Consider the following 10,142-nt stretch of genomic DNA (forward strand, 5'->3'; position numbering starts at 1 on the left):
AGAAAGGCTCATATTTCAACCACATCTCTGTGTTTAAATTGTTGTCAGATGATTCCACCAGCAAATGTTGCATTGGCAAGCTGCATGTTCCTGCTAAACCAGAAGTTTCTGCTGGAGAATGGAAGCATGTGGAGGAACAGTTTGATACTTTATTGCTCCATCAGCTGAATCACTTTGTCATTTTCCTCTGTGAAGTCTTCAGTGTTTGACCACCGAGAATAGTCTTGTGTTTTTTTTTTTTGGTTTTTGGGTGCCAGTGACATTTGTTAAATCTTCTCTCTCTCTCTCTCTCTCTCTCTCTCTCTCTCTCTCTCTCTCTCTCTTGATGTCATTGGGACTGTTTTAGATTTCATCTTCCTTTGGTGTTGGGTTAAAAAACAATATATGGTGGAATGTCTGATCACCAATCATTGCAGATAAGAATGACATTAGAGTTTAAATTTGATTCAAATTTCTGGTTGTATTCAAACAAATCAAAAGATATCAAATAAATAGTAATCATATGCTTCACTCATCATCTTAAGCCTCATATTGGAAAGATACAGTGAATCCTGCCATTTCCATACGACCATCTTGACATGTTAGGAAAATTAGATCATGATGATTTGATATAATGTGATTTACTTCCTCTTTATTTCGGGTTGCCCAAAGTACATTGTATGAGATATATAATTAAGTGTAGTTATTTTCCACTTTCTTTTTATCTCTCTCTCTCTCTCTCTCTATCCTTATTCTGTGGAGGATATATAATTAATTGTAGTTATTTTTCACTTTCTCTTTATCTCTCTCTATCCTTATTCTGTGGAGGATTAGTTGTCCACCATGATGAGTAGAACTGGACTGGATTTGACATGCATTTTTTGACCATGGTGATGGATAATGAAAGATGTGACCTAACATACATCCAAAGATCTTTACTAAAGGTAAGTGCAATCAGTCAAAATAAAGCCCAGCAAACTTATGTCACTTCCCAATAGTCTTGGCTGAGTCATCTTATCCAATCATGTCTGTTCTGAAAGTTATGCAGCTTGTCTTCACTAAGTCAAAAAAATATTTAGTTTCCCGTTAGCTTAGAAATGATTACATCCTCCCCTCTCTCTCTCTCGACAATAGTTAAGGAGGGATGAAAGAGAGGCAATTCTGAATAAGCGTGAGAAAATAGGTATCATGATAATAATTTTGTTATCCAATAAATTCTTTGTACATGAGATTTATTTATTTATTTTTTTTTTTATGTTATGGTGATAATTAATCCTACATGCAGAAGCACATTTCAACCAAGAGTTGATATGAAACATAACCTCAGTTATGAGGGAAAAAAAAAGAAAAGAAATCAATTATGGAGGTTCGAAATCAAAAATTAATTCCATTAATTATGATTTATAGCGTTTTCAAGTGCTTAGAAAACGAAATTGATATTGAATACATCTTATTGTATCCTAAAACTAGAATAACATAAATGATGTAGAAAAACATGAAAATTTTTAATTTCTTTTGATACTTATTTATTATTGATTAAATCAAAAAATATACCCCACAAACTCGATGGATATATTAAGTTTGCATTGGAAATATATTTTTTAATTTAGTTCTTCTAATAATCACATATACATATATATATATATTATTCCTTTAAATATTTGAATATTTCATATATGCCGCTCTCGCTAGCATCAGTTTAGTAAGCTCAACTTAACAAGGAGAAATAAGCAAGTTAATTAAAAATATATTAATATTGTTAAAATTATATTATAATTAAATATCCAAAATACTCATTATTTTTAGTGCCTTTGAAGGGATATTAATGCCAATTTGAGTTTTAACAGTACTATGCTACGGTCAACGGTCAACGACTAATAATGTTTTAAATTTTACGATGATATATATGTGTATGTATATTTTTTATATTTAAATATAAAATAGTAAATCCGTAAATCACTATATATATATATATGTATATATATATATATAAGTATAAATATAAAATTTGTTTATTTGTATTATTGTTATTATTATTATTATTATTATTATTATTTGCCTATATGTATTATTGGTGTCCAGCTTTGCTGTAATGCCAAACGAGCCCTAACAATGGTAGGCTTTTGACTCCAACGTAGGCATAGTGTGGAGACAGCGAGTGTGACTCCTCTTCCCATCATTCGGTGTCACCACTCCTACTTTCTTGCTCTCCTTCCCCCTCCCTCCCTCTGTTCTCCTTTTGCTTTCCATCTGTGCCCGCAGTTGGCTCGCAGTGACCCGCGGTGGAGAGGCGTCGGTGATCAAGGAAAGCGCGTGCGAATCTTCGCGAGGCCTCGTGGAGCTCTTTCCATTTTTCTCCTGTCCTGGTCTTCCTCCGCCTCCCCCGCCGCCGATTCTTACCCTCTTTTGCGCGAGTAACCGTAGAAGATGGGCGGGTGAGCACCGGAACCAGGAAAGATGGGGTCTTGACGTGCAAGAGGTGAGGAGCGGCGGGAGGGATCCGATGGAGAGGGGGAGTGATCGGAGAGAGGTGGTATTTTGATGGAGGAGGCGCGAAGAATGGAGTGGGAGAGGGGCCCTGGTGGTGGTGGTGGCGGCGTGAGGAACGACGAGGAAGGGGAGGGGAGGAGTGGGAGCGGAGGAGGAGGAGACGGTGCGGGAGGGGAAGGGGTTCTCTACGTGAAGGTGATGACGGACGAGCAGATGGAGGTCCTCCGTCGTCAGATCGCTGTGTACGCCACCATCTGCGAGCAGCTCGTCGAGATGCACAAGGCCATCACCGCCCACCACGACTCCCTCGCAGGTGATCGATTCCGACTCCCTCCTCTTCCTCTTGATTAGGAGAAAAGATTCCTTTTTTACCTTCATATCAGAGGGGAAACATGATGTAGCTCTGTCACTTCGTATCAATGCGTTGAGATTTGGACCTAATTTTGATTTTGTTTGGACTTCAAATTGCTCTCTTTGTTTCGCTATCTCCCATAACTCCATGTTGTGCGTCTTATTGGACTTCGTTCATATTCGAATCATGAACATTTATTGAGGCTAATACTAATAATCTTTTCTTGCCTGTTGGAAACATTATGTTCGGTGGTTTAGCATTAAAGGTTTTGGAGCAGTGGCAGGCTATACGCATGTGGATTGGACAACATTATCTATCAGAAAACAGTCACTTTGATGTTATTTTAGATCCTTTCAGCAAGCCCATTAAAAAACGAGATTCTTTTAGAGATGTCCTTAATTTTCCAGATTAAAATAATTTGTATAACATGATTTACCAACTCTTGAAATGAGATGGCTTGGTTGTTTCCATCACTTAAAAAGGATTTTAGAGGAGGGCTGATGCATTTTTGTTATGCAAAGTACCGAAGGATGCAAAGGGAAGATCTACCTTGTTGTTTTAGGAATTGCCTTATATTTATATGCCAATTTGTTGATTTTGGTAGTGTTGTTTATAGCTAGGTTTTTCATTGTCATACAAAATAAGCAAACTTTGTACTGGCAGACTTTAATGGTGTGTTGTCTTACTTATTTCAAGTTTGTCAAGCGCCTTTGTTTAACTTCTCAGGTTTATTCTAATATCTGTAGAAGAATAGAAGAGCAACAACTCATTTTGTTCAAAATGCTTGCGCAATAGCTGGAGACTTCAATTTCTTCCCCTTGTATTGTATTTTTATTTAAGAACCATAATGGGAAATCATTATTTTTTTGGTTTAGGCATTTCTGTAGGAATCACATCTTAGTTCTTGTTAAATTTTTTTTCGAGTAAAAGCTAGAAGCAAGCACTTCCCCACCATATCTAATCAACAGAAATTGAAGTGTACAGGAAAAATCAAAACAAACAGATGAAGAAAAGAGCAATCATTATAATGCTTCTCAACATATTGTGGAATGTCTGTCCTCATAAAACTTTCATCATTGTAATGCTTTAGTACTTTTTTTTTGTCCTTGTTTCTGGCTTTTTTTTTCCAAGTCAATCTATTAAACTTGTCATAGAACCTCGAAGGATCCTGCACTGGAAGAACTTGGGATAACTAGTATTTGTTCAATCTGATCCCTGCATAAGGCATTGAGTTTTGATCTTCTTCTTACAAACTGCATTCTACATTGCTTTACACAGTATGTGGACATGCTGTCTTGGGCATAAATTGCTTTATGAAACAAATAAACAAGATATGTGCACTAATTATTTCACTTGCTCCAGCAGCATCATGAAGCCCACTTAACAAAATTAACCTTTGATGATCCATTTCCCTAAACTAGTAGTCAATCATGCACCTTTTTCCAGTTACTCGAAAATTATACATATGGCTGCTTTTTTATCCTCCCTTGTTACTTGCACTGGAAAGCTAGAACACCAATATAAGTTAATTATTATTACAGGAACCATATTTGATGTAGACCGAGCAGAAGAATGACCTATTCTCTGTTTACCTTCCCTGTGCTTCTTCATTGTTTTAGGAATGAGGCTGGGAGGCCTCTACAATGATTCCCTGATGGCATCTGGTGGTCACAAAATCACTGCTAGGCAGCGATGGACTCCAACAAGCATGCAGCTACAGATTCTGGAGACCATGTTTAATCAAGGCAATGGGACTCCAAGCAAGCAGAATATAAAGCAGATAACAACTGAGCTATCACAACATGGTCAGATCTCTGAGTCTAATGTCTACAACTGGTTCCAGAATAGAAGGGCACGATCAAAACGCAAGAAGATGGCTGCATTACCGAGTAATACCGAATCTGAAGCCGAGGCAGATGAGGAATCCCCAGATGAGAAGAAACCCAGGCCCGATGAGTTCCATCACGAAAACCTGCCTGTCAGCATCAGTAATCATCCCATTTACGATGAACAAATGAATGCAGAAGTCCATTTGTTAGCATCTGAGATAAATCAAGCACAAGGCAGATGCCGGTTGAATGAGAGTTTGAAGTCTTCTGGCGGTTTGGACCATATGTCCTATGAAAGTGTTCTATCTACTCCAAGTAGGTTTCTTCATCATTATTTTCCTTCTTTCTTACCTTCATATCAAAATGTCTTCTTTGACTTGATTGATCAATGCAGGATTAGACCACCTGATGGATAAGTTTGATATGCCGACGAGCTTTAGCCCTTTCCACTCTGGAGAGAGGTATGATGTCATGGGTTGACATCGTGTTCGAGTCAAAACTGATCATGACTCGATAATGACCGATAAGTTACATTTAGGGAACTGCAGAGGTATATTCGAGGAATTGTGATATACTGCTCCAACTGAGAAGGTGCTTTCTGGAAATCATGTATGTTATTAGGATCTACTAGATGACTCTTTATCAAACTTTAAATCAGTTTTTGGTTCCTTCTTACATCGAACATTAGCAATAAAAATATAGTGCACGTGCTTTTCGTCATGTTCAATCGTCATTTCTTTGTTCAATTTGAACTGTTTCTTTCTTTGCTCTCTTCAGCAAATATACTCAATACCTTTGACATCTTCAGAATAAGATCCTTGTGTTGATTAAAATAGGATCAAAATGACAGTTGGATGTGGCTTTGCTGCATGATGGAATAACAGGCATAATTGTTCGTCTGCAAGGAGACTATGGGCTCTATAGTTCCTACAGAACAATATTAGCATTTGTTTCAGAATGGTGTCCATACTGATCTGTCAAAGGTACATGTTCTGTTTTGGATAGATAGAAATCCAGTGTAAGAACTCCAATATAAGATGCAATGAGGTGAGTGATCTCCAAGAGTTAGATTGGTAAGCCTTTGGTTGAGTTGATGCAGAATAGCAAGAGTTAGTTGAAGTGATCTCCAAGCTCATATATTTTACCTCATCGTTTCTTTTCAGAAAAAAAAACGTCACCCTAATACCATATATGAATGTTTAACTTGAAAAAAAAAGTGGATCAGATGCAAAGAGAGACTTTTAATGTCATGAGACGTATTTATTTTTCGACAAATTTTTTAATAAAGTTTAGTTTTTAATTTTTTTTCTCGTAAAGTATTCTCTTTTTAGTTATTTTCTAAAAGACAGTTACCCTTAGTCTTTGTCCTATCGTGATTACCTTTGTCCTGTTGTCGACTTTAACAGAGGGGAAGGAGGTGGCACCCGTGGGACTTCCTCTCTCTCCTCTTCATGGCCCATTGCTTTCAAGCGGTAGCAACCATGCCTCTTTCACTAATGATTAGGAGTTAGCTTTACTCCCTAAGTCGAGCAAGAACAAGAGGTATGATTGAACAATGACGAAAAACAAAAGTGACGAGCAAAAGCAGGCGAGAACATGATCCTTTTAGTATGGGAGCTTCAAAATCTAAGAGATGATGAATGGGTATGAGGGTGGAGACGATAGACAAGGTCGAAGGAATGATAAGAACGAGGAATGAGGGGTAGGGGTGGAGGTTAGATATAATTTATCTTTTAAAAAATAAGGAGTATTATATGAGAATATACAAAAAGGGATGTTCTAGAAAAAAAAATTAATTTTTTATAAATAAAGAGATTATTTTCATGATTCACTTGCTTATGATTTATTTATAACAAAGTAAACTTATATTGAATCATCAAAATAAGATAGAATGATTCGATTTTAATGTTTGCTCTGATTTTGAATCATTAATTAAATCCTTGAGTTAATTAGTCCAATGACATGTTTAATATTTTTTAAAAATAAAAATAATTACATATTTATTTTTAAAAATATAAATAAATATTATAATTTATTTTTTATAATATAGTGGAAGAGAATGATAGAACCAGAGTTTATTTATATGTTGATAGAATGACAGAATGAAGTTTTATTCTCTTTCATCTTATAATAGAAAGACACAAATATGTATCCAAAATTTAATTTTTTTTTTATAATAATGTAATCCTTTATTGTTTAAATGATCTCCGATTATAATTTTTTTATTTGATTGATCGGTACGATTCTAATATAAACCAATGACGATATTTATTACGATAGAAATTAAGATGAGTTCTTTCTTTCTAACCTCTATTTTTATGTTTCTTAATTCCATTTTTCATTTTGTATTAATCTATTTTGTAATTATGTCTTGAATGTTATATTTACGGTTTTTATCCAATAATAATTGATTGGGCACGATATATATGCATACATAATAAAGATATAATATGTATATTATGTATATATATATATACATATATACATATACATATGTATATATGTATATATATATACATATATACATATACATATGTATATACACATATATTCATATACATACATATATATATATATATATATATATATGTATATACACACATATATTCATATACATACATACATATATATATATATATATATATATATATATATATATATATATATATATATATATATATATATATATATATATATATATATATATATATATTCCTGCAACTCTCCTCTGTTGTGTGACGTGTTTTGGGGGAAAAGATTCCATCTTTGGCTGAAGCCCTCCATCGAATTCTCTCGTCGAGAGAAAGCCCTAATCGGAGAAACGAGGTAGCGATCTCTACCTTCTCGATCTCGTTAGCTTTTGTGCGGTGCGACAAGTCTCTAATTTTATCGTATTGAGCACACCCCTCACCTCAAATTGCCATCTTTGCATCTCGGACGATTTTTGATGGAGTTCGATCGATGGTAGTTGAAATTTTCTTGCTGGATTTTATCGTCCTTAGTTGAAACGATGCGCTCGCTTCGGTCGAAGTGTGAATTTGTGTCCTCGATGTTGAGGCTCATTGCTGTTGTTTCTCTTTGTTCTTCTGTTGGTAGATGAATTCATACGGTGGATCTATGCGATTTAACGGGTGGTTTTCCGAGCCCTAAGTTGGCTGTAGAATGATATGCTTGGAACCAATTCGCGATATGGATTGACAAAGATTGAGTTTTTGATCCAAGAAACCTAATTGGATACACGATCGTCGTGGGAAAGGGGGTAATTAGATGGAATTCTTCGATGCTAACACTCATTTGCCTCCTCGGAAGCGCCTGCTCGCTGAACTGAAGAGGGACAGTTCTGATTTTGATTGCCTGCCACCAATTCCTTCTGTTTCTGGGGATTTTGGTGCTCAGCTTCGCGATGTTATTAGCTCTCCGAGTTCAACTCCGGAAGAGGTCATTGAGGTCGCAAAGTCCGTTGCTTTGGCCACTGCCGAAGTTGCAACGGCAGCAAGAAACGCTGCAACCGAGAAAGCAGCCGCAGCTGCAAAGGCCAAAGCTGCTGCCAAGAGTGCACTGCTGTTTCTGGATTTGATTTCGAGGAGCAGGAATCTGAGAAAGGGTTGCTTGAGCAAACACAAAGTGAGGAAGAAACAGATTCCCATAGAGCTCTTGTATAAGACTCACCTTCCTGCGGGGAGCCAAGAAGCAGATGAAGAACTTGCCAGGAAATTGCATCTTGCAATGAATAGTTCACCTAGACTTTCAAATAATAACCGAAAGTGCATTCAAAACTTTGGGAGAGAAGTTCATTGTAATGGCAATGGTGTCTGCATAGAAAAGTCACCTGTTTTGCACAAGGATAGTGTCAGGATGACTGATAAGTATTTTATAGATAAATCAAAAGAGAAGATCGAGGGTTGTTCCGAAGCTGAGGGGGAGCAAGAAGAATCCGATTACTGCACAGAGGAACAAAAGTGTGGGTCTAGGGTTAGAGTGATAACCGAGGGTAGGAAAGTGAGAATTAAGCAAAAGAAGTTGCCTTTGAGTCAATATGGCCTTGGAGATCAAGCAGAGGTAAAAAAAATTGTCGCCCTCTGCAAACCATCAATCTTTCACTAGAAATCCAAATTTTGGCTCTGCAGAAACTAAGATGTCTTCAGATCATGCAAATCCTTCTAATGATGGTAGGATGTCGACAAATATTACATTGGCATAGAAATACAAGAAGATCAAGGTGTCACAACGCTCTTCTGATAGCATGATTTTGCCTGCTTCATGTTAAAAAATCCTTCAGCAAGGTGATTTCTACTGTTGAGTAGTAATGTTGGCATTCTCAGAATTTATAGTAGGTAATAAATTTCATATGCAATCTGAAGAGGGTGTCAAACTGACCCTCTGCAGAATGGTTGTATATTATATGGTTTTCTTCTACAAGGTTTGTTTTTGTTTCCATGTTTAGTCGTGGCTTACTTTGGTTTGTTTTAATGTGTCACCTGATGTAATTGTTACGTCTACATCTTTGTGTTACTTGTATTAATAAATCAGTAATAAGTATTTCATAGTTACGATGGACACCATACTGATTCTCATTTCATTTATGGACCATGTTACATTAGAGACAGTGGAATTTAGTTAGATGCAACATGAATGTATATACATGCGCTTCCGACCTAGCACACTGCCTTGTTTGATTGAGCATGGAGCATGTAGGAAGCAACAAGGAGCTGGAATAGGGAAAGTATAAGTTAATTACATCATTTGGTGTGCTTCTTGTTGCTCACTTAGAAGCAGGTGAAGGTGTATTGATGCAACCGCACTTGGTTAAACTAAGAGTTGAGTGAGTTGGTCTAGTGAAACCAAAATAGCTAAAAAGTGAGATATAAATAAATGCTTATTGTAGAATAATTTCATCTTAGCAACTGCTCCCACTAAACCATATTCTGTAACCTAAGCCTCCAGGGTGCACTCCTGAATCAACTATGACCAAGAGATTGCTCCATTAAGCCGGGAGTTTCTGGTAGGTCACATTGTTGACCAGGAAACTTGCACACCTGGTCTTTTGCAGCTATCATGATTAATGTGAAATGCTATTTGTGCTAGAAGAGTGTGTGTGCAGAATGATGAAAGAGGTCAACATATTCAGATAGATCAATGTGAGCAACATTGGTTGGCAGACCTTATTGATTTGGCATGTGAAATGTGATTTATTGAGAATTACTGCAGTTTCATGCGTGTCGCAACACATCTGGTTTCAAGTTAGGCATGGGACGCAACATTGTTCACAAGCGAAACGCCTAAAATCTAGGTGTATGCTTATCATTTGGGGTTGGTGGAAGAAAGCAATTGGGATGTGGACTAGGTGGTTCACTGACATCACCAGAAAATAGATTATTGCTTGGATTCTGGTCATGCACTAGTGCTAGTGGATGGGATCAAGAAAGCATCCATCATGCAGATAAGGTGGAAAGTGTTTTGAAGGCATGTTAGGCCAAACTGTAGTCACCAAT

General features: G+C 36.7%; 2 protein-coding genes across 2 annotated transcripts; both read left to right on the forward strand.

The window, feature by feature from the left end:
• Nucleotides 1–2,084: 2,084 nt before the first annotated feature.
• On the forward strand, nucleotides 2,085–5,370 carry LOC103974414 (WUSCHEL-related homeobox 8). Its single transcript, XM_009389237.3, has 3 exons — nucleotides 2,085–2,782; nucleotides 4,441–4,965; nucleotides 5,045–5,370. The coding sequence occupies exons 1-3, from the start codon at nucleotides 2,521–2,523 to the stop codon at nucleotides 5,128–5,130; spliced, it is 873 nt and encodes a 290-aa protein (XP_009387512.1). The 5' UTR covers nucleotides 2,085–2,520; the 3' UTR covers nucleotides 5,131–5,370.
• Nucleotides 5,371–7,371: 2,001 nt separating this feature from the next.
• On the forward strand, nucleotides 7,372–9,229 carry LOC135610103 (uncharacterized). The gene is made up of 2 exons (XM_065104153.1): nucleotides 7,372–7,476; nucleotides 7,747–9,229. Exon 2 carries the CDS (start codon nucleotides 7,918–7,920, stop codon nucleotides 8,752–8,754), a length of 837 nt encoding a protein of 278 aa, XP_064960225.1. The 5' UTR covers nucleotides 7,372–7,476; nucleotides 7,747–7,917; the 3' UTR covers nucleotides 8,755–9,229.
• The last annotated feature ends 913 nt before the right edge of the window (nucleotides 9,230–10,142 follow it).

Source organism: Musa acuminata, chromosome BXJ2-4 (assembly GCF_036884655.1).
Source record: "Musa acuminata AAA Group cultivar baxijiao chromosome BXJ2-4, Cavendish_Baxijiao_AAA, whole genome shotgun sequence".
NCBI classification, from domain to species: domain Eukaryota; kingdom Viridiplantae; phylum Streptophyta; class Magnoliopsida; order Zingiberales; family Musaceae; genus Musa; species Musa acuminata.

What these genes read in the sequence shown, in the direction of transcription:
- LOC103974414 (XM_009389237.3), top strand. Translation starts at nt 2,521, where the DNA reads ATGGAGGAGGCGCGAAGAATGGAGTGGGAGAGGGGCCCTGGTGGTGGT. An exon ending in CCACCACGACTCCCTCGCAG is followed by an intron (nt 2,783 to 4,440) that starts GTGATCGATTCC and finishes TCATTGTTTTAG; the next exon opens with GAATGAGGCTGGGAGGCCTC. An exon ending in AAGTGTTCTATCTACTCCAA is followed by an intron (nt 4,966 to 5,044) that starts GTAGGTTTCTTC and finishes TGATCAATGCAG; the next exon opens with GATTAGACCACCTGATGGAT.
- LOC135610103 (XM_065104153.1), top strand. Translation starts at nt 7,918, where the DNA reads ATGGAATTCTTCGATGCTAACACTCATTTGCCTCCTCGGAAGCGCCTG.